The sequence below is a fragment of the Lepidochelys kempii genome, chromosome 26 (assembly GCF_965140265.1).
Source record: "Lepidochelys kempii isolate rLepKem1 chromosome 26, rLepKem1.hap2, whole genome shotgun sequence".
Taxonomy (NCBI): Eukaryota; Metazoa; Chordata; order Testudines; family Cheloniidae; genus Lepidochelys; species Lepidochelys kempii.
Window position 1 is genome coordinate 14,115,763 of NC_133281.1, and position 22,377 is coordinate 14,138,139.

Below are 22,377 nucleotides of genomic sequence, written 5' to 3' on the forward strand. Positions count from 1 at the left end.
CCCAACATGGAGCCCACTGGACTTCTGAATGCAGAGCAGACCCCTTCTGTCTTCTCAGGTGTCTGCTTGCAGGGAGTGCGGATGGTGGGAAATAGGTTGAGGGCTAGCGGGGATGGAACAATCACCCTGCCCTCATACAGCCTCCTCTTCCAAGCCAAGCCAAGAGTGTCCCTCTGCAAGGGGAAAGACGCAGAGCGCACAGAGCGCAAACGTCGCACGTTGATGGAACGGACCCATCATCCACAGGGCTCAGTCGGGGCGACTGACTTAGAGGGAAAGAATGAAAAATGTCCTGACCGGTTAAGAGATGACCCAGGGGACGGGGTGCCATCTACACCCACAAAAGGATGCACATGGCGAGGATGGGGAGGAATTGTCCAGGGATGGCCAGAGGCTTGAATTAGGTGTATGGGGATGAACTCTGGCTGAAAATCAGGATGGAAAATCCTAGCATGGAAGAATCTTCCCTGGGAAGGGTTGGGCACCCCGTCACTTGGGACATCTTAAGACCGGGCTGGACAAAGCCTAGGAGAATCAATTGTAGGAACCAATCTCTCTCTCTCTCTCTCTATATATATAACAAATGGAAAAAAGGGGACATTGACAGTAATAACTATTAATCAGAAGTTAGGAATTGTAGAAAATTGATAAGGGAAGCCAAGGGACACAAGGAGAAATCTATGGCCAGCAGAGTTAAGGACAATAAGAAGGAGGTTTTTAAAAACATATTAGGAACAAAAAGAATCCTGACAATGGAATCGGCCCATTGCTAGATGGAAATGATAGAATTATCACTAAAAATGCAGAAAAGGCAGAAGTGTTCAATAAATATTTCTGTTCTGTGTTTGGAGTAAAAAATAGATGATGTAGTCTCATCATATAGAGATGATAATAACATGCTTTCCATTCCACTGGTATCTCAGGAAGACACTAAACAACAGCTACTGAAGTTGGACATTTTTAAATCAGCAAATTCAGAAAACTTGCATCCAAGAGTTTTAAAAGAGCTGGCTGAGGAGCTCACCGGACCATTAAGGTTGATTTTCAATAGGTCTTGGAGCACTGGGGAAGTTACAGAAGACTAGAAAAAAAGCTAATGTTGGGCCAGTTTTTCAAAATGGTAAATGGGATCACCTGGGCAATTATAGGCCTGTCAGCCTGACATCGATCCCGGGCAAGATAATGGAGTGGCTGATACAGGACTCGATTAATAAAGAATTAAAGGAGCATCATGTAATTAATGCAAATCAATACAGGTTTATGGAAAAAAATCTTGTCAAACTAACTTGATGTCTTTTGTTGATGAGGGTAATAACGTTGATGTAATATATTTTATTCCTGTATGGCGTTTGACTTGGTACTGCGTGACATTTTGATTACAAAACTAGAAGTCTAAAATTAACATGGTATACATGAAATGGATTCAAAACCGGCCAACTGATAAGTCACAAAATGTAATTGTAAATGGACAATTGTCATCAAGCGGGTGTGTTTCTAGCGCAGTCCTGCAGGGATCAGGTCTTGACCCTACACTATTTTACATTTTTTAATCAATGATGTGGAAAAAAACCAAAACCATCACTGATAAAGTTTGCAGATGATATAAAATTAGGAGGAGTGGTAAATAATGAAGAGGACAAGTCACTGGCAGAGAGAGATCAGGATTGCTTGGTAAACTGGGTGCAAGGAAACAGAATGAGTAAATGTAGACAGCTAGGAACAAAGAACATAGGCCATACAGGATGGGGGACTCTATCCTGGGAAGCAGCGACTCTAAAAAAGATTTGGGGGCATGGTGGATAATCAGCAGAACATGAGCGTCCAGTGATGCTGTGGCCAAAAGAGCTAATGCGATCCTGGGACACATAAACAAGGGATCTCGAGTAGGAGCAGAGAGGCGATTTTCCCTCTGTAGCTAGCACTGGTGCAACCACTGCTGGGATCCAGTGCCCAGTTCTGGTGCCCACAATTCAAGAAGAATGTTGATAAGTTGGAGCGGGAGCAGAGAAGAGCCATGAGAATGAGTAAAGGATTAGAAAACCTGCCTGATAGTGAGAGACACAAGGAACGCCATCTGTTTTGCTCAACAAAGAGACAGTTAAGAGGTGACTTGATCCCGGTCTGTCAGTACCTACGTGGGGAACCAATATTTGATAACAGGCTCTTCAGTCTAGCTGAGGAAGGTCTAACATGATCCAATGGCTGGAATTTGAAGCTAGACAAAGTCAGACTGGAAGTAAGACGTACGTTTTTAACAGTCAGAGTAATTAATTGTTGGGACAATTTCCCAAGAGTCGTGGTGGATTCTCCATCACTGATAATTTTAGAATCAAGACTGGCTGTTTCTTTAAAATATCTGCTCTAGGGATTATTCTGGGGGAAGTTCCATGGCCTGTGCCCTAGAGCAGCTCAGACCAGATGATCACAGAAGATCAGGGTTGGAAGAGACCGTGGGAGGTTCTAGTCCAACCCCTTGCCCAGAGCAGGACCAACCCCAACTATATCATTCCAGGGCTTTGTCAAGCTGGGCCTTAAAAACCTCAAAGGAAGGAGATTCCACCATCTCCCTAGGTAACGCATTCCCGTGCTTCACCACCCTCCTAGTGAAATAGTGTTTCCTAATATCCAACCTAAACCTCCCCCACTGCAACTTGAGACCATTACTCCTTGTTCTGTCATCTGCCACCACGGACACCAGCCAAGCTCCATCCTCTCTGGAATCCCCCTTCAGGTAGTTGAAGGCTGCTATCAAATCCCCCCTCATTCTTCTCTTCTGCAGGCTAAACAATCCCAGTTCCCTCAGCCTCTCCTCAGAAGTCATGTGCTCCAGTCCCCTAATCATTTTTGTTGCCCTTCGCTGGACTCTCTCCAATTTATGTGAGCATAAGCTTTCGTGAACTACAGCTCACTTCATCGGATGCATATTTTCATGCACCCGATGAAGTGAGCTGTAGCTCACGAAAGCTCATGCTCAGATAAATTTGTTGGTCTCTAAGGTACCACGAGTCCTCCTTTTCTTTTTGCGGATGCAGACTAACACGGCTGCTACTCTGAAATCTCTCCAATTTGTCCACATCCTTTCTGTAGTGGGGGGCCCAAAACTGGACACAATACTCCAGATGAGGCCTCACCAGTGCTGAATAGAGGGGAACGATCCCGTCCCTCGATCTGCTGGCGATGCTCCTACTAATACAGCCCAATATGCCATTGGCCTTCTTGGGAACAAGGGCACCCTGCTGACTCATATCCAGCTTCTCGTCCACTGTCACCCCCAGGTCCTTTTCTGCAGAACGGCTGCTTAGCCAGTCGGTCCCCAGCCTGTAGCGGTGCATGGGATTCTTCCGTCCTAAGTGCAGGACTCTGCACTTGTCCTTGTTGAACCTCATCAGATTTCTTTTGGCCCAATCCTCCCATTTGTCTAGGTCACTCTGGACCCTATCCCTACCCTCCAGCGTATCTACCTCTCCCCCGAGCTTAGCGTCATCCACGATGATCACAATGGTCCCTTGTGGCCTTGGAATCTATGTATCTGCATGAAACCAGCTCCCCCCTGGAGCTTGCATCCTCGCCCAACTGCTCTGCGTCTATAAAAGCCAAGGAGGGCATTTCCTCAAAGCTGCGACGAAACCACCAGCATGTGGGGGAAATCTGACACGCTAGCCGAGATACCCCCCTCCTGCTCCCTCGGAGACGGCATCAGCGACACAGAGCCCAGTTTGCGACGTGGCGGCCCCCGCGCTTAGAGTGGATGAATGGTCCCAGCTGTGTGATGCCTCTACATTCAAAAGGAGTGGGGGAGAGTGGGTTTTCTCCTAGGCTGCCCTCAGCTTTCTACTGCCCACCAGGGCTGCCCCTGTCTCTTTACGCAGCTCTGGGCAGGCAAAGTGGGGGCTGCATTTTGCACGAAACGACCGATTTTTTCAAAAGCCATGTCGGAAAGGAGGAAACCACGCTGTGAGTTCGGGGAGATCTGCCATGCCCGGCTCTGGGAATTCAGGGGTCCAGAGGGAGCTGCAACCATCGCTCCGCTAACCCCGGCTCCTTCTCCGGTCGGAGAGCGGAGCTGGGAGCGGTCTCACGCTGCGGCTGGGCTGGTGACACTTGCTGGTGTTGACGGGGTGCTCCCTTCCACAGGGAGGGCCCTGCTCTCTGGAGGGCGAATTGAGCATCTCTGGCATTGTCCTTGCCCTTCTGGGGGTCACGGTTTGCCCCACAGCACGCTGGCCTGAGTGCACGGCCAGGCTCTGCCTGGCTGCCATCGCTGCGCGGCCGGTCGGCTTCCCCGGGGTGGGCGATCACACTGCGGAGGGCTCCGGCCCAGCTCATTAGTATTTTGAGGGTTTCCTGGTGCAGCTGCTCCGGTTGCCAGGCTCTCGGCGTGGTTGCTAAGTTGCTCCGGCTAGCGGAGCGGATTGGCTAGCTGGACAGGCCCCTGCTCTGGGGCTAGTTTTTGCCCCCTTGATTTTTCCTTTTGGAGTGCGGATTTGGTGGGGAAGGAAGGGGCCACGAGAGATGCAGGGGGTCAGGCACTTGGAGCTCAGGAGAGGGGCAGAGATCCATAGCCTCAGCATGGAGGGGGCATGCACCCCTGGCCCCGGGGAGGGGAAGGGAGGTCCTGTGCTTGTGCGTTCTGCAGGGAAGTAGTGATAAATGGTCTGATCTCGCCTGCTTGCCTGGTTACATGGACAGGCTGCCCTTCCCCCCCGCCCCGAGGGGGAGGGGGGGACTCGGGAGGGGCAGAGACTGCAGGGCCCTGGGTCTTCCCTCTGCTCGGATTCAGGTCACTGAGTTAGTGCAGAAGACAAGAAGACAGCAGAGACTATGAGTCACACACTGGCTCGGTGCTTTGTGCAGCCTCCCCTGTGCTCACTGTGAGCTGCGACAGCCCATCCGCACGGCCGGGATCCCTGCGCCCTGCACCCAGGCCCATCCGCACGGCCGGGATCCCTGCGCCTCGCACCTGGGCCCACTCGCACGGCCGGGATCCCTGTGACCTGCACCCGGGCCCATCCGCACGGCCGGGATCCCTGTGCCCTGCACCCGGGCCCGCTCGCACGGCCGGGATCCCTGTGCCCTGCACCCGGGCCCGCTCGCACGGCCGAGATCCCTGCACCCTGCACCCGGGCCCGCTCGCACGGCCGGGATCCCTGCGCCCTGCACCCGGGCCCGCTCGCACGGCCGGGATCCCTGCGCCCTGCACCCGGGCCCGCTCGCACGGCCGGGATCCCTGCGCCCTGCACCCGGGCCCACTCGCACGGCCGGGATCCCTGCACCCTGCACCCGGGCCCACTCGCACGGCCGGGATCCCTGTGACCTGCACCCGGGCCCGCTCGCACGGTCGGGATCCCTGCGCCTCGCACCTGGGCCCACTCGCACGGCCGGGATCCCTGTGACCTGCACCCAGGCCCACTCGCACGGCCGGGATCCCTGTACCCTGCACCCGGGCCCACTCGCACGGCCGGGATCCCTGTGACCTGCACCCGGGCCCGCTCGCACGGTCGGGATCCCTGCGCCTCGCACCTGGGCCCACTCGCATGGCCGGGATCCCTGTGCCCGGCACCCGGGCCCGCTCGCACGGCCGGGATCCCTGTGCCCTGCACCCGGGCCCGCTCGCACGGCCGGGATCCCTGTGCCCTGCACCCGGGCCCACTCGCACGGCCGGGATCCCTGTGCCCTGCACCCGGGCCCACTCGCACGGCCGGGATCCCTGCGCCCTGCACCCGGGCCCACTCGCACGGCCGGGATCCCTGTGCCCTGCACCTGGGCCCACTCGCACGGCCGGGATCCCTGCGCCCTGCACCTGGGCCAACTCGCACGGTCGGGATCCCTGCGCCTCGCACCCGGGCCCACTCGCACGGCCGGGATCCCTGTGCCCTGCACCCAGGCCCACTTGCAAGGCCGGGATCCCTGTGCCCTGCACCCGGGCCCGCTCGCACGGCCGGGATCCCTGTGCCCTGCACCCGGGCCCGCTCGCACGGCCAGGATCCCTGTGCCCTGCACCCGGGCCCGCTCGCACGGCCGGGATCCCTGTGCCCTGCACCCGGGCCCGCTCGCACGGCCGGGATCCCTGCGCCCTGCACCCGGGCCCACTCGCACGGCCGAGATCCCTGCACCCTGCACCCGGGCCCACTCGCACGGCCGGGATCCCTGCGCCCTGCACCCGGGTCCACTCGCACGGCCGAGATCCCTGCACCTGGGCCCACTCGCATGGCCAGGATCCCTGTGCCTCGCACCTGGGCCCACTCGCACGGCCGGGATCCCTGCACCCTGCACCTGGGCCCACTCGCACGGCCAGGATCCCTGCACCTCGCACCTGGGCCCACTCGCACGGCCGGGATCCCTGCACCCTGCACCCGGGCCCACTCGCACGGCCGAGATCCCTGCACCCTGCACCCGGGCCCACTCGCACGGCCGAGATCCCTGCACCTGGGCCCACTCGCATGGCCAGGATCCCTGTGCCTCGCACCTGGGCCCACTCGCACGGACGGGATCCCTGTGCCTCCCACCCGGGCCCATTCGCACGGCTGGGATCCCTGCACCTCGCACCCGGGCCCATTAGCATGGCCGGGATCCCTGCGCCTCCCCACAGGCCCATTCGCACGGCCGGGATCCCTGTGCCCCGCACCCGGGCCCACTCGCACGGCTGGGATCCCTGTGCCTCCCACCAGGCCCATTCACATGGTCGGGATCCCTGTGCCTCCCATCTGGGCCTGGGTTGCCAGGAGTCCGGTTTTCGACCGGAACGCCCGGTTGAAAAGGGACCCTGGCGGCCAGTCCGGTCGGCAGCACAGCGGGGCTAAGGCAGGCTCCTTGCCTGCCCTGGATCTGTGCAGCTTCCTGGAAGCGGCCGGCATGTCCAGCCCCTAGGTGCAGGGGCGATCAGGGAAGCTCTGCATGCTGCCCCCGCCCCCCAGCGCCGGCTCCACAGCTCCCATTGGCTAGGAACTGCAGCCAATGGAGATGCGGGGGCGGCACCTGCGGGCTTGGGCAGCGCACACCACACGGAGCCCCTTGGCCCGTTCAACTAGAGGCCGGACATGCCGGCCGCTTCCGGGAGCAGTGCGGAGCCAGGGCAGGCAGGGAGCCTGCCTTAGCCCTGCTGTGCCACCCACCAGGAACTGCCTAAGGTAAGCGCTGCCCAACCGAGCCTGCACCCCAAATCCCCAGAGCCCGCACCCCCAGCCAGAGCCTGCACCCCCCCTGCAGCTCAACCTCCTACCCTAGCCCTCTCCCTGAGCCCGTTCCTGCACCCCAAACTCCTCATCCCTAGCCCCACCCTAGAGCCCGGACCCTCAGCAGGAGCCCTCATCCCCTCCCGCACCCCAACCCCCTGCCCCAGCCCAGCAAAAGCGAGTGAGTGTGGGGGAGAGTAAGCAACCGAGGGAGGGGGCCTGGAGTGAGTGGCGGGTGGGGCCTCAGAGAAGGGGCGGGGCAAGGGTGTTCGGTTTTGTGCAATTAGAAAGTTGGCAACCCTACCTGGGCCCACTCGCACGGCCGGGATCCCTGTGCCTCCCACCCAGGTCCACTTGCACGGATGGGATCCCTGCGCCTCCCACCCAGATCCACTTGCACGGATGGGATCCCTGCGCCTCCCACCCAGGGAGAGGACACTGCTGCCTGGGGCTGCCCACTCTGGAGCCCCACAGGGGATCCCCTGGCACTGTGTTGACATAACTCACTGGTCCAGGGGCACTATAGATCCCCTGCCCCGGCCTGCTCTGCAGAGGGGCAGGGTCTGGGCCTGCCCCAGTAAGGGTGCCCTGGCTCTTTAGCCCACACAGTAGCAGCTCCTGCCCGTAGCTCTGGAGGTCCCTGGTTCAAGCCCCACTGTGTCAGGCAAGAGAGCAGCCAGCATCTGAGCGGGCATCTGCGTCCTGGCAGCAAAAGGCCTCGCTCAGCAGGAGATGGCCTTGCCTGGCGGTGGGGGGCTCTTCCAAACCGCAGCACAGGGAGCGAGGAGGCCACCCAGGACGGACGGGAAGAGGGGCTGAGCAGTGAGAGGTGGGATCACTGCCCAGCTCAGAGAGGAAGGGGCCAGGGGAAGGTGCCTGTGAAATCCCCTGGTGGCTTTGGAGAGGGCACTTTGGCATAAGACAGCAACGTGGGTAGAGGGCAGATCCGCGCTCGGTGGGTGGGGAGTGGCCTTAGGCCCAGCTTGTGCACCCAACAACGCCAACAAGCCGCAGGTTCAAGCTCTCCTGCCGTCACTCAGGGAATCCCTGGCCTGAGGAGACCGTGCTGGGCAGGTGCCTGGAAGGAAGAATGTGCCCGCCACAGCCCGTTGGCCACGACGGGGCGTGGCGAGCTCTGGCCTCGGAGCCAGCCGCTAGGTGCTCGGGGCTGGGAGACAGGACTGGCAGCCATGCGGGCGTGGGGTGGCAAACAAGACAAGAGACGGCGGGGGGGGGGGGGGCAGAGAGAGAGAGAAAGAGAGGGAGGGGGACGGGGGGGGGGATGAGACAGTGAAATGCGAATCGAATCAAGCCGCCCAGTTGAGATTGCAAATTATTATCGGGGGGAGGATGGTGTCTGGTCCCGCGAGCACTGGAGTCGGGGCGGGACATCTGCATCCGGGCGCTGCCTCCTGTCCAGGGCCTCAGACCTGCCTGGCCTGCCCTGCCCAGCTGCAGCGCGGTGCCCAGGAAGGACTCGGCCGGGCATGCTGAGAATCGAACTAACCCCTGCCCCAGCCCTGGATATCGTCTCCCTCCCCACCCCCCAAAAATAAAAATCAGCTAGCGGGGAGGGAAGGGGGGGGCGTGTGAGCGCTGGGGGGCACCAGCACCCCCAGCCCGACGCCAGGAGCGGGCGAAAGGCATATACTGACCTTCAAGTCCCTGTGCACAATGGCATAGTGGTGAATGTAAGTTACGCTTTCTAATAGCTGATGGATACAGTGACTGCAAAACAAAACGGGGAGGAAAGGAGAGAGAAAGTGGGTCAGGGAAGGGCGGGAGAGGGGGCAGACACGGGAGACGGGCAGGGCAGGGTCCCGATGAGGAGAGGGGGTGGGGGGGGGGCGGATAGGAAGGGCATGAGAGAGACGATCAAATGTACAGAAGGAAACCGAAATAATGCATGAGAGGGAACGAATTCCAGAGATGGGATAAGCAGGTAGAGGGAACGGGGGGGGTGGGGGGTCCAGAGGGACAGATGGACAGACAAAGAGGGATGGGGAGACAGGGTGGAGATGGGGGGACGAGAGAAGGAGAGAGAGAAACAATGTTGTGAAAGCTCAGAGACCACAGGGGGTTATCACAAGGGGTGCGGGGATGGCTGTTAATGGCACCAGGAACTGCATGCTGCCAGGGCTGGAGGGAGGGGCGCGGGCAGAGAGGGGGCAGCCCCCTGAGAGGACAGTTGGGACCCAAGGTGCGGTGGGCAGAGCGGGTGAGCAGAGCCCCCGGCTAGCAGGGCCGAGTCCGGCTACGCGGCCCCAGATCGAGCGTGGAGCAGGGAACGGGCTGCAGGTGCTGTGGGAGGAAGGTCACCGTCTGGGGGCTCTGGGAACTGACGAGCTGGCAGGGTGACCCCACTATCTAGTCAGGGGTCGTGCGAGCTGGGGCTGCCCTGCCCGCCCTGCAAACAGCAGCTCTCTCCACAACCCCCTGCTAGCCCAGCCCCGGGCTCCTCCCCACTCTGCCAGTGCCCCTCACTCCCGCCCCACAACCCCCTGCTATCCCAGCCCCAGCCTCCCCCCAGCTCTGCCGGTGCCCCTCACTCCTGACCCACAACCCCCTGCTATCCCAGCCCCAGCCTCCCCCCAGCTCTGCCGGTGCCCCTCACTCCCGACCCACAACCCCCTGCTATCCCAGCCCCAGCCTCCCCCCAGCTCTGCCGGTGCCCCTCAGTCCCGCCCCACAACCCCCTGCCAGCCCGGCCCTGCCCCCCCAGCTCTGCCGGTGCCCCTCACTCCTGACCCAAAACCCCCTGCTACGCCAGCCCTTGGCTCCCCCCAGCTCTGCCGGTGCCCCTCACTCCTGACCCACAACCCCCTGCTATCCCAGCCCCAGCCTCCCCCCAGCTCTGCCGGTGCCCCTCACTCCTGACCCACAACCCCCTGCTATCCCAGCCCCAGCCTCCCCCCAGCTCTGCCGGTGCCCCTCACTCCTGACCCACAACCCCCTGCTATCCCAGCCCCAGCCTCCCCCCAGCTCTGCCGGTGCCCCTCACTCCTGACCCACAACCCCCTGCTAGCCCAGCCCCAGCCTCCCCCCAGCTCTGCGGGTGCCCCTCACTCCCGCCCCACAACCCCCTGCCAGCCCGGCCCTGCCCCCCCAGCTCTGCCGGTGCCCCTCACTCCTGACCCAAAACCCCCTGCTACCCCAGCCCTTGGCTCCCCCCAGCTCTGCAGGTGCCCCTCACTCCTGACCCACAACCTCCTGCTACCCCAGCCCTTGGCTCCCCCCAGCTCTGCGGGTGCTAAGTAAGGGGAAAGGAATCCCAGCTCCATAAGTCCTGCGTGGAGCCCTAGCACTTAGACCCAGCTCCTGCCCCCACCCCCAACCAAGGACGACGAGCCCCGGGTTCAAGGTGTCCTCACTCTGACCCACAGCCCCTGCTGTCCCAGCCCTGTGCTCCCCATCTCGGCCAGTGCCCCTCAACCCCAACCCACAGCCCCGGCGGCTATTCCTAACTGGTACCACACAGCTCTGCTCAAGTACCTCAGTCCGGCCCAGTGGCTCTCCCTGCTATTCCAGTCTGGGCACCCTGGCTTCAGCTCTGTCCGTGCCAGTCCTGGGCCTCTCAGGAGCGGACACTGCCCATTACGCCCCATCGGGCTGGTTTGATACGGACCAAGAGCCTCCCGGTCTGTTCCACTGGGCTACGCCGATGGCCAGGGCAGAGGAGGGGAGCCCTCGGCATGCGTGGGGGTGGAATCTGGGGGTGCTCTCCGGATCGCAGCCGCGGGAAGGCACCGCTCCAGCCATGACATGGAAAGGGGAAGGCCCCATCTGTGAGCCCACTGGGAGGAGCTGGGCTCCCTGCAGGGAGAGAGTCCCACGGCTCCATCCCAGCCTGGCCTCGCTGCACCTCAGGGGAGCACCGGGAGTGGGTGGAGGCCACTGGGACGTCCTGCCTGGATTCTGCCTCCCTTTGCTGCAGCCCGATGCTCGGGTTTGGGCGGGTGCCCAGAGGGCCAGAATACAGCCTGGGAGCCCCCCCCCCCCCCCCACCGAGGCAGGGGGAGGCCACAGGGGTGTGGGGCAGGGCCTCGCACAGGGTTGGAAGCTCTCTGGTGAACAAAGGGTGATGGGAGAGAATCTGCAGAAATGGCCTCTCAGGGGCAGCTCCCCTCTGCCCTGCTGGCTCACAAATCAACTCCGAGCCTCCTCCCCTGCCACCCGCAAAGCAAGCTGGGCTACGAGTCTAGGGCAGGGCCCCTGGGACGCTGGCGTAACGAGCAGTCTTAACAGAAGCAGCAGGGACTAATGGGTAGAGCTTGGGAGCTGGAAACCCCTGGGATGTCCCCCGTCGTCCCTCCCCCGGCTATCAGCAAACCCAGCAGGGACAGGCCTGAGTAGCCAGATGCCATGGGAGAGATCTAACCCATGGGGCTGTGTGACGAAGTGGGACTGTTCTTAATGTTTCCTCTGAATAGTGTGGGGGTGCCTCAGTTTCCCCTAGGCAGTTCTTAAGTATCTAAGTGGTGGGGTAAGGGTGTGTGATCCTTGCAGAGCCCTAGAGGGCAGGTGTGTGCAGGGGTCTGGACACGGAGAATGGCCGACACCCTGTTTCCTGGCAACTGATGGCCTGGCCCTTCCCCCCTGCAAGGTGAGAGCTGAAGAGTTGGAGAACAAAGGAATCCGGAGACCTCCTGGCCCGGGAAAGGGACAAAGCCCAGAGGAGGGGGGCTGGAGGGAGTTTCAGTTTGGGGCTGGCCGGGACATGGAGTGAAGGGCAGATGTGGTTGTCTGGCTCACTGCCCCCCAAAATGGACCCGGCTGAGGGGTCCTGTTCTCTGCACCTACAAGCTCTGTGTTAGACCATGTTCCTGTCGTCACAATAGTGCAGCTGGAGGAGGATGACCGCTCTAAGGAGCAGATTCCTGACCCCCAATGGGGCGACAGCAGGATCTGGGAGCAGCTGGAGTGGGAGCCAGGCATCCCCAAGACTCCTGTCCCCGACCAGACGAGGGTCTTGGGTTGGAGCTGAGTCCGAGAGAGCCAGAGGACTGTGGGAGACAGCGAGAGCCCGAGAAAGAGCTGCAGCAGCAGCATGAACTGGCGGTGGGGGAGCGGAGAGGCCTAGGGGACCTCCCCGGGGTGAGTGGGGACAGACCCCGGGGGGCCAGTTCCGCAGGGAACCTCGGGACTAAATTGCTGCCCCTGGTTGAGGAGGGGGGGATGTGGATGCCACCTCACTGCCTTTGAGCAGGCTGGAGATTTGAACCAGGGGGACCCTGCGGAAAAGCCCCAGTGTCTAGCTCCCTTGCTGGGTCCCAAGGCCACAGACGCCGTCAGCCAGATGGGTGGGGAGGTGGACACGCTCCCACTCCTGACCCCAACCTATGTGTCTGTGTGGAGTTTCCTGGGGCCAGGCCCCTCGGACCCCCAGTGGGAGCGGAAGGGGATGGTCAATGGGGAGACATTCCTGGGGTGGCGAGATCCTGGGACAGAGAGAACTGTTGTCAGGTTCTGGGTGGTGCAGCCTCAGACGCTGGGGGGCTGTGTGAGCTGGGTGAGGGTCCCAGGGACGAAGCCCCTCGCCCTGCCTATGGCCCAGATCCCTGTGCAGACCCAGGAGGGGTGGGGCTGGCCGGCCGTTGGGGTGCTCCAGGACACCAGCTGTGAGACCCTGTTGTGGGGTGACTGTGTCTCTTTGGGACAGGATCCAGGCCCTGCTCCGGTAACTGCCAAGGGTTTGAATTTGAATCCAGGGAACCAATCGGCGGAGAGGGAAATGGTCAGTGAAAATGCAGATGACCTGGCTGGCAGGGGGGAGGATCGGCTAGGCTCAGGCTACCTGCCTGCCTGTAACCAGACCCCTGGGGCTGGGTGGGAGAGAGAGATGCTCCCTGCCCCCCTGCACACCGGAGAGGGGGGCTCAGGGGCTCAGGCTGGCTCTGGTGTAGTGAGGAAAGCAGGGAGCTCGCTGCCTACCCCACTGGGACAGCAAGGGCAGCGCTGAGCAAGGGGGGAGCTGAGACCCCAGCTGAGTGGGGGGAGACACAGGCAGGGCAGGGGATCTGTGGGGAGTGGCAAGGTGCTTGGTAAGGAAAGTTTGGATGAGCCTAGGCAGCCTTGTGAGCTGATGGCTGTGTCTAGTCAGCAGGGTGGGAAGGGGAGGAGAGTGGAAGATGAGTGTCCCTGGACCTTACCTGTTAGCTGGGTGGAGAATTGGGACAGGGAAGGAAACGTGTCTGTGTCTGTCAGGGGTATTGACTTGCCTGTGGAGGGAGCTACCCTGATCTCCAAGCAGTTGTCTGTGACCAGCCCTGTGTGCTGGGACCAGGGGAATGAGATCCCAAGCTGTGTGCCTGGGAAAGGAGAAAGTGTGTCCGGCTCCTCTTTGTCTGTGGAGCAGACAGAAGGGGCCTGTCAGCCTGTGATGGTTGAGGGTCGTGCAGTTGTCTCAGAGCTGGTTCTGGATTCAGCTGAAGCCCAGGAAAGGAATGGTCCCAAGTTTGTGTCTGCTCGGGAGAATGGCCCTGTAACTAGGTCACATCCAGTTAGTGTCTATGTAAAACCCCAGAGACCAGACAATTCTGGTGCTTGTATTCTGCCTGTTGCTAGTGTGTTGTTGGGAAAGGGTTTAGCAACTCTGTCTAATCAGGGTGAGATCCTAGCCAGGATACAAGGAGAGCACGAAGGTGATTTGATTGTGTTACCTACTGAGGGTGTGGAAACCTGTAGCAAGAAGGAAAAGATTCCTGAACTTGTGTGTGGCAAAGGGAAGGAGAATGCTTCTGACCTTTTATCTAGGAAGTCTGTAAGTTTGCCTGAAAGGGGATTGTGTAGGAATCCACCGGATGGGCCAGAGGTAATTCTGGATGTAAGGGAGACCCAGAAAGAGTCTGTTGTTGCTCAGGAAAGTGTTCCTCTAGAGCAAGCCCTAGGTGAAGAGGGTAAGGGCAGAATTTCTGTGAGGGGTGAATTGTTGTATAGAAAAGCCCTAGGGAAAGGAATCCTCATGGAGTCTTTGCAAGCAGTTTACTGCAACTGAAGGGTGTGAAAGTGATTTAATCAAGAAAGTTTCAGTTCCTAACAGCCAGAAATTTTTGGTTGTGAATGGATCCACTGACTTTCCTGTTGAAGATCCAGTGTGAATAGCTTTGAGAAGGTCTCAGATGAAGTGAAAGCTGTTAAGAAAGTTAAACAGTCCTATAACCAAGTGGCTGTGTTTGGCCAGCTTGTTGGGGAGAAGACGCAATCCCAGTTTGACCCCCTGGGGTTTTGGGTTAGCCAAAGGGCACGGGCCGCATAAAGCTTCCCACATGCAGCTGGAAGTGCTATCTATCACCCCGACCTAAGGAGAGGTGTGAAACTGGAAGGGCCTGGTGTAACTCCTACCAAGGAAAGGGAGAGATGCTGGGGCATCCATGGGAATGTTGGTGTCTTCGAACTTCCCCAGGTCACTGGCTAAAGTGACCCCGCTCAGTTCGATCTCGAAGGGGGGAGAGATGTGACGAAGTGGGACTGTTCTTAATGTTTCCTCTGAATAGTGTGGGGGTGCCTCGGTTTCCCCATGGCAGTTCTTAAGTATCTAGGGGGTGGGATAAGGGTGTATGATCATTGCAGAGCCCTAGAGGGCCGGTGTGTGCAGGAGTCTGGACACAGAGAATGGCCGACACCCTGTGTTTCCTGGCAACTGATGGCCTGGGCCCTTCCCCCCTGCAAGGTGAGAGCTAAAGGGTTGGAGAACAAAGGAATCCGGTGACCACCTGGCCCAGGGAAAGGGACAAAGCCCAGAGGAGGGGGGGCTGGAGGAAGTTTCAGTTTGGGGCTGGCTGGGACATGGAGTGAAGGGCAGATGTGGTTGTCTGGCTCACTGCCCCCCAAAATAGACCCAGCTGAGGCGTCCCGTTCGCTGCACCTACAAGCTCTGTGTTAGACCATGTTCCTGTCGTCTAATAAACCTTCTGTTTTACTGGCTGGCTGAGAGTCACGTCTGACTGCGAAATTGGGGCACAGGACCCTCTGGCCCCCCCAGGACCCCGCCTGGGCAGACTCGCTGTGGGAAGCACACGGAGGGGCAGAGGAGGCTGAATGCTCCGAGGTCAGACCCAGGAAGGTGGAGCCGGGTGAGCTGTGTGTCCTGCAGACAGGCTGCTCCCAGAGAGGAGACTTCCCCAGAGTCCTGCTTGGCTTCATGGGGAGCAGTTCCAGAGCATCGCCCAGGGACTCCGTGACAGGCTGCCCCACACGGGCTGCCCTGACAGGGGGCTCCCACCACTGACAGCCCAGGGATGGGGGAAGCGGGAGCTGCAGGGAGAGGGACCTGCCACCAGCCCCCACCCCATTAGCCCAGCCCTGGTTTCTCCCAACACAGAGTTCGGCCGCTGCCCCTCAATCCTGACCCACAGCCCCCTGCTATCCCAGCCCTGGGCTCCCCACATTTATACCTCTGCCACGGCCCCTCAATCCTGATCTGATGCCCGCCCGCTATCCTAGGCTACCCCCCGTCCTGGGGAAAGCATCAGATGCCCGGAACGGCAATGAAACTGCATGAAGAGGGGGCCACGAGCCCGGGACTCCCCAGCAGAGCCTAGACGGGGCGGCGTGTGAGGTCATTAGCTAGAGCCCAGCTTGGCCAGGTCCCTGGAGCTGGGAACCCGTCTGAGCCCGAGAAGCGTGACGGGCGTCTGACCTCCTCCGGCACAGTCCCGGTGCCTGCCTGGCCCAGGGCCCCCCCATCCCCGCCGGTTCACAAGGGGGCTGGAGAGACGACAAGCAGCAAACAGCGAGATGCTGGGGGCCAGCACACGGAGGGAGGGGGCCAGCGTGCTCCAGTCGGACGGGACCAGGAACGGGCACGTCACCAGACGAGCCCACGCGTGCCCAGTCACCAGGTCACCAGGTCAGGCCCCTGTCAGCAATGCCCCCCAAACCCTGCCGGCTGCCCTCAGATGTGCCCTGTCCCTGCAGTTTGTTCCCAGTCCCCCGCGCTCTCTACCAGCCGGCTGCTCTGTGCCCACTGCTCCCCGATGGCTGAGACAAGCCCCACAGACGCCAGCTGCTTGTGGGAGGGTCAGTGGCCTCCCAGTTGCCAGGGCCCGACAGCCAGGCTGGGACCAGAGGGAGGGATGCTGCACCCTTCCCTCTCTGGGACAGACCCCTACTCCGGTCCCGCAGCTCAGTGCTCCCCTGCCCACTCTGAGCGCCCCTACATCCCGCCCCGCTCCTGGCCCTGCCCCACAGCTCTGCCGGAGCCTCTCCAGCAGTTCGTCCGGTCCTGAGCCCTCTTCCCCAGGCAAAGCCCCTCGGTTCTGATCCAGAACGTTCCCCCCGTCCCGCCCCCCCCCGCTGCTGTGCCAACGCACCTCCGCCCTGCCCTCCAGCAGCCCTGGCCCACGGTGCATGGCTGGCAACCGTGCCCTGCTGGGTGGTGGCTTCGCGAGTGCTCCCTAAGGGACCAGGCTAAGACCAGACTCGTCCCACTGACAACCCAGAGGGGAAAGCTCGAACCCCCCCTGGGTCCCACCACCCCTCTGCCTCTCTGGCTGCGCCCCAGAAGCCAGCTGGGCCCCGGAGGGAGAGTTGCCGCCACTCTCCTCCTCGTCCTCAGGGAGCATGGGGTAGACATTTGTTTTCAGGCCCAGGCCGGCTGAGGGGCCCCTGGAACTGAACCGCAGGAGAGCGACCCCGCGCTGGGTGTGACCAGCAGGACACATGGCACAATGGTGCCAAAGGCATAGGCACTTGGCTATCACCTGGCGATACCTCTGGGGTTCCCCCCCTCTGCCCAGGTCATGAATGGGTTAATGTTGACGGGGAGGAGGGCGGAGGGGATGTGGGGGGTGGGGAGTTGCCACTCACCTGGCATCGGCCTCACTGTAATATTCCCGGGCCACGATGTCTTCGAAAAGCTCCCCACCAGTGACCCTGAAACACAGAGAGGCAGAGTTCACCCTCCCAGTGCCCAGGCCCCAGTGCCCAGCTCCCACCCAAACCCCTCGCGGGGCACCCGCTGAATGGCGCCAGCCTGGCACTGGAGAACCAGAGCAGGCCACAGCTCCACCCGCAGCTGGCAGCCAGGCCCCGGTGAGCTGCACCCTCTGCTCCCCCAGAGAGCACACCCCCGGCTCACCAGCACGACCAAGGCAAAGAGCGCGGGCTGCACGGCACACGCGCCCGGAGCCCTGGCATTCCCGACAGCTGCCATGCTCCCCAGCCCCGACGCCGACTGGGAAGCTCCTCGGTGCGGGCGACTTGAAGCCCAGGGCCACTCCGGGGACGCGAAGGGTATCGGGTGCCAAGTGGGGGGCACGCAGGATGGAGAAGGGAGCACTGCAACTTCCTGCCCCTCTGTGCCCTGCGCCCCTGGCAGAGGGCGGGAGAGAGCAGGCAGGGCCTGGGCCTCCTCCATTGTCCATCCTACGCAGGGACCCAGCTGCCAGGCTGTGCCCAGCCCATCGAGTCAGTGACAGCGGGCCGAGGCCAGCCCTGCTCCTCCCCTGAGGGACACGGCCATAGGATGTCAGGCAGCAAGGGAATCCTGGGTCACCGAGTCCAGTCCCGTTGGCCTGTAGCTCCAGTGACTCTCCCCCTACCCGGGGGTGTTTATAGAGAGAATAATCAGCCTGGACCAGGGGCATGCCAGGTGTGGGGGCCACAGGGCAGGGGCTGGGCAATGGGGGTGGAGCCTGATCAAAGCAAGCTCCTTGCAGCTAAGAGGAGTCAAGTCCCCTCTGGTGATGCCCACGGAGCCCCATGCCACCCCAGTCTCTGCCACGGCTCAAGTCCCCTCTGGCTGGCTGAGGTCCCAGTGCCAGGACACCCTCACTTCAAGGGACACTGGACTCTCCCCATCCCTCTTCGCTCCTCTCCGATCGCCAAGCCCTGCTTTTCCTGGCACTCTGCTGCTGCCTGCCTATGCTGGCTGTCTCCACTCTGCCCACGTGGCAGCCAGCCGCCCGCCTCCCCCAGCTCATCGCCAGCCCCAGCATGAGGGAGCTCAACTCCCACGTGGCAGGAAGGGAGACAACTCCATGTTTCTCCGCCATCTCTCCCCACGTCTCCGCACCACAGAACCGGAGGCATCCGTCTGCACCCTGACATCCCCCAGGTGCGTCTTCCCCTCCCTCTTGTGGTGTGACTTTCCACGGGCCTCGTGCGGACAGGAGGAGGGGCAGGGCAGCTTGCAGGCTGGGTTCCCGGGGAGGCCAGGCACCTGCCCGCCGACACCGACGCCAGCGGGGCTTGTGGGCACTTTGGTCTGTCTCATAATCAAACCGCAGTGGAAGCCAACGCAAATTCAGTCCACAGCCATGGCAGGCCAGGAGGGGCTGAAAGAGCCGGCGCTCCTGAATGGAACGGATGGCAAAAATCAACACAAGAGTGTGATCACAGGGACAGTTCTGGCGTCTCCCAGCAGGGGGCGCTGTGGGGGCAGGGCAGAGGTACTGGCTGGGAGGAGGAGCTCCCGGCTACTCCAGCCCTGTCCTCTCCCAGCAGGGGGTGCTGTGGGGAGCAGGGCAGGGCGCTGGCAGTGGGGGGAGCTCCTGGCTACTCCAGCCTCTCCCAGCAGGGGGTGCTGTGGGGGGGGGGGCGAGGAAGAGCGCTGGCTCTGGGGGGAGCTCCCAGCTATTCCAGCCCTGGCCTCTCCCAGCACGGGGTGCTGTGGGGGGGGCGGGGCAGGGCGCTGGCTCTGGGGGGAGCTCCCAGCTATTCCAGCCCTGGCCTCTCCCAGCAGGGGGTGCTGTGTGGGGGGCGGGGCAGGGCGCTGGCTCTGGGGGGAGCTCCCAGTTATTCCAGCCCTGGCCTCTCCCAGCAGGGGGTGCTGTGGGGGCAGGGCAGAGGTACTGGCTGGGAGGAGGAGCTCCCGGCTACTCCAGCCCCGGCCTCTCCCAGCAGGGGGTGCTGTGGGGAGCAGGGCAGCAGTTCTGGCTGTGGGGGGAGTTCCCAGCTACTCCAGCCCCGGCCTCTCCCAGCAGGGGGCGCTGTGGGGAGCAGGGCAGCAGTTCTGGCTGTGGGGGGAGTTCCCAGCTACTCCAGCCCCGGCCTCTCCCAGCAGGGGGTGCTGTGGGGAGCAGGGCAGGGCGCTGGCAGTGGGAGGAGCTCCTGGCTACTCCAGCCTCTCCCAGCAGGGGGTGCTGTGGGGGGGGGGGCGAGGAAGAGCGCTGGCTCTGGGGGGAGCTCCCAGCTATTCCAGCCCTGGCCTCTCCCAGCACGGGGTGCTGTGGGGGGGGCGGGGCAGGGCGCTGGCTCTGGGGGGAGCTCCCAGCTATTCCAGCCCTGGCCTCTCCCAGCAGGGGGTGCTGTGTGGGGGGCGGGGCAGGGCGCTGGCTCTGGGGGGAGCTCCCAGTTATTCCAGCCCTGGCCTCTCCCAGCAGGGGGTGCTGTGGGGGCAGGGCAGAGGTACTGGCTGGGAGGAGGAGCTCCCGGCTACTCCAGCCCCGGCCTCTCCCAGCAGGGGGTGCTGTGGGGAGCAGGGCAGCAGTTCTGGCTGTGGGGGGAGTTCCCAGCTACTCCAGCCCCGGCCTCTCCCAGCAGGGGGCGCTGTGGGGAGCAGGGCAGCAGTTCTGGCTGTGGGGGGAGTTCCCAGCTACTCCAGCCCCGGCCTCTCCCAGCAGGGGGTGCTGTGGGGAGCAGGGCAGGGCGCTGGCAGTGGGGGGAGCTCCTGGCTACTCCAGCCTCTCCCAGCAGGGGGTGCTGTGGGGGGGGGGGGCGAGGAAGAGCGCTGGCTCTGGGGGGAGCTCCCAGCTATTCCAGCCCTGGCCTCTCCCAGCACGGGGTGCTGTGGGGGGGGCGAGGCAGGGCGCTGGCTCTGGGGGAAGCTCCCAGCTATTCCAGCCCTGGCCTCTCCCAGCAGGGGGCGCTGTGGGGGGGGCGGGGCAGGGCGCTGGCTCTGGGGGGAGCTCCCAGCTATTCCAGCCCTGGCCTCTCCCAGCAGGGGGTGCTGTGGGGGCAGGGCAGAGGTACTGGCTGGGAGGAGGAGCTCCCGGCTACTCCAGCCCCGGCCTCTCCCAGCAGGGGGCGCTGTGGGGGGCAGGGCAGCAGTTCTGGCTGTGGGGGGAGTTCCCAGCTACTCCAGCCCCGGCCTCTCCCAGCAGGGGGCGCTGTGGGGAGCAGGGCAGGGCGCTGGCAGTGGGGGGAGCTCCTGGCTACTCCAGCCTCTCCCAGAAGGGGGCGCTGTGGGGGGCAGGGCAGGGCGCTGGCTCTGGGGGGCGCTCCCAGCTATTCCAGCCCCGGCCTCTCCCAGCAGGGGGCGCTGTGGGGGGGGCGGGGCAGGGCGCTGGCTCTGGGGGGAGCTCCCAGCTATTCCAGCCCCGGCCTCTCCCAGCAGGGGGCGCTGTGGGGGGGCGGGGCAGGGCGCTGGCTCTGGGGGGAGCTCCCAGCTATTCCAGCCCCGGCCTCTCCCAGCAGGGGGCGCTGTGGGGGGGGCGGGGCAGGGCGCTGGCTCTGGGGGGAGCTCCCGGCTACCCCAGGCCTGGCCAAGGCTGGGAGGAGGAGCGAGCTCTGTTCCTGCTGAGCGGTGACACGGTGCTGACTGGGTATTAGCAGGGGATGCAGTACTCGGGGGAGAGCGCCGTTCCCCCTCCTCCTTAGCTCAGGGCAAGCCCTCCCCAGCCCTCCCGTTTCACTGTCCTCCAACCCCTGGCTGGCAGTGGAGATGAAGAGTTCATGTCCCGGCCCTACGGCGCGGGGGGAGCAGGTGACGGGGGGGGGGAGCTCAGCCCCCAGTGCCCCGGGGCAAACCCGTGTCTCTTGATTCCCCTCCCGCTGCAGGCTGGGGACACGCCAAGGTCTGTGCGAGTCCAGCACAGGGAACCTGGAGCTGCCGTGACTCAGAGGAGAGCTAAATATAACCTGCTGCTTCCCTGGCCCTGTCAGAGGCACCGTGCGATGAGCTCACCAGCTGCTATATCTGGAACGAGGCGAGAGGCAGCTGAGCACAGCGCACCGGGTCTCCGCCACCCCCCAGATGCGCTGCGCCATCCCGGCACAAAGCACCGGGTCCCAGGGCTCCCCGGAGCCAAGGGGCCAGGCCTAACCGCCTCGTGCTGGTCGCCTGCCTTGGCACCAGCGCTGGGAGAGGCCGTTAAGCCCGTGGGCCACGCCTGGCCTCAGCCCCCGGCCTCCTCCGAGAAACCAGGGGCCAGGGCTGCTCCGGACAGAGACTCCTGTGTCCGATCCTGACTGGCACCCGTGGGCACGACTGCAATACAAAGAAGAATGGTCACCTGGCTAGGCTCCACTCACCCTTCCTGCCGGGGGCCAGGCCGAGGAGCCTTTTCTCCCGTGCATCAGACAAGCTCCTTTCAAGGCCCTGCCCAGCCTCTCCCCACCCTGCCTCTCCTGTGTCATTCGCCGGTCCTGCCTCTGCCCTGCCAGTCATGCCAGCCCCCTGGTTACATTTCACACACACGTCTCTCCAGCTGCCCCTCCCGCCTGGGAGACGCTCCCCTGAAACAGCCCCAGAGCCACCTCCTTGTCCACCTTCCGACCCCTCCTTAAAACTCGATTTCGGTTGGCCTCCCGGCGAATGTGTCCCCAGTGTGGGAGACCCCGCCTGCCCGGCTGACCAATGCTGTCGCATCGCTAAGGCCAAGGTTTGCCATGGATATTTTCAGTAAAAGTCGGGGGCAGGTCACGGAAAATTCACGGAAGCCCTGTCCTTGATTTTTACTAAAAATATCCATGATAACATGGGAAAGGACTGGGCAGCTGCGGGGTGGCTGGGAGCTCTGGGGCCCCCCACCACCCATGGGGACTCAGAGCTCCAGGGTCCCCCTGCCCCCATCAGCGGAGGGGAGCTGCAGGGTCCCCCTGCCCCCTCCCCAACGGCGGAGAGCTGTGGGAATACCCCTGCCCCACCTCTCGCAGCATGGGGAGCTGCCGGGGTCCCCCTGTCCTACAGCAGTGGCCCAGAAGCTGCCGGGGTCCCCCTGTCCTACAGCAGTGGCCCAGAAGCTGCCGGGGTCCCCCTGTCCTGCAGCAGTGGCCTGGAAGCTACCGGGCTCCCCCTGTCCTACAGCAGTGGCCCGGAAGCTGCCAGGGTCCCCCGCAGAGGCCGGGAGCTGCAGGGTACCCCCCTGCCCGAGATGGCTGGGAGCTGTGGGGTACCTCACAGCTCCCTGCTGCTGCGGGAGGCGGTGGGACCCTGGAGCTCCCAGGTGTTGGGGCTGAAGTCACGAAGGTCTTTGGAAGTCACGGATTCCGGGACTACCGCGACCTCCGTGACAAAATCGTAGCCTTCCTTTTCGCTTCCATG

At 62.4% G+C, this 22,377-nt stretch overlaps 1 protein-coding gene across 8 annotated transcripts in view; it reads right to left on the bottom strand.

The window, feature by feature from the left end:
- CAMK2B (calcium/calmodulin dependent protein kinase II beta) overlaps positions 1–22,377 on the bottom strand; it is a 141,529-nt gene that overhangs the window by 60,760 nt on the left and 58,392 nt on the right. For all 8 annotated transcript variants that reach the window (XM_073325409.1, XM_073325408.1, XM_073325407.1 and 5 more), the window contains exon 5: positions 16,980–17,045. In XM_073325409.1, the coding sequence (XP_073181510.1) occupies positions 16,980–17,045 (66 nt within the window). The remainder of the gene's footprint in view (positions 1–16,979; positions 17,046–22,377) is intronic.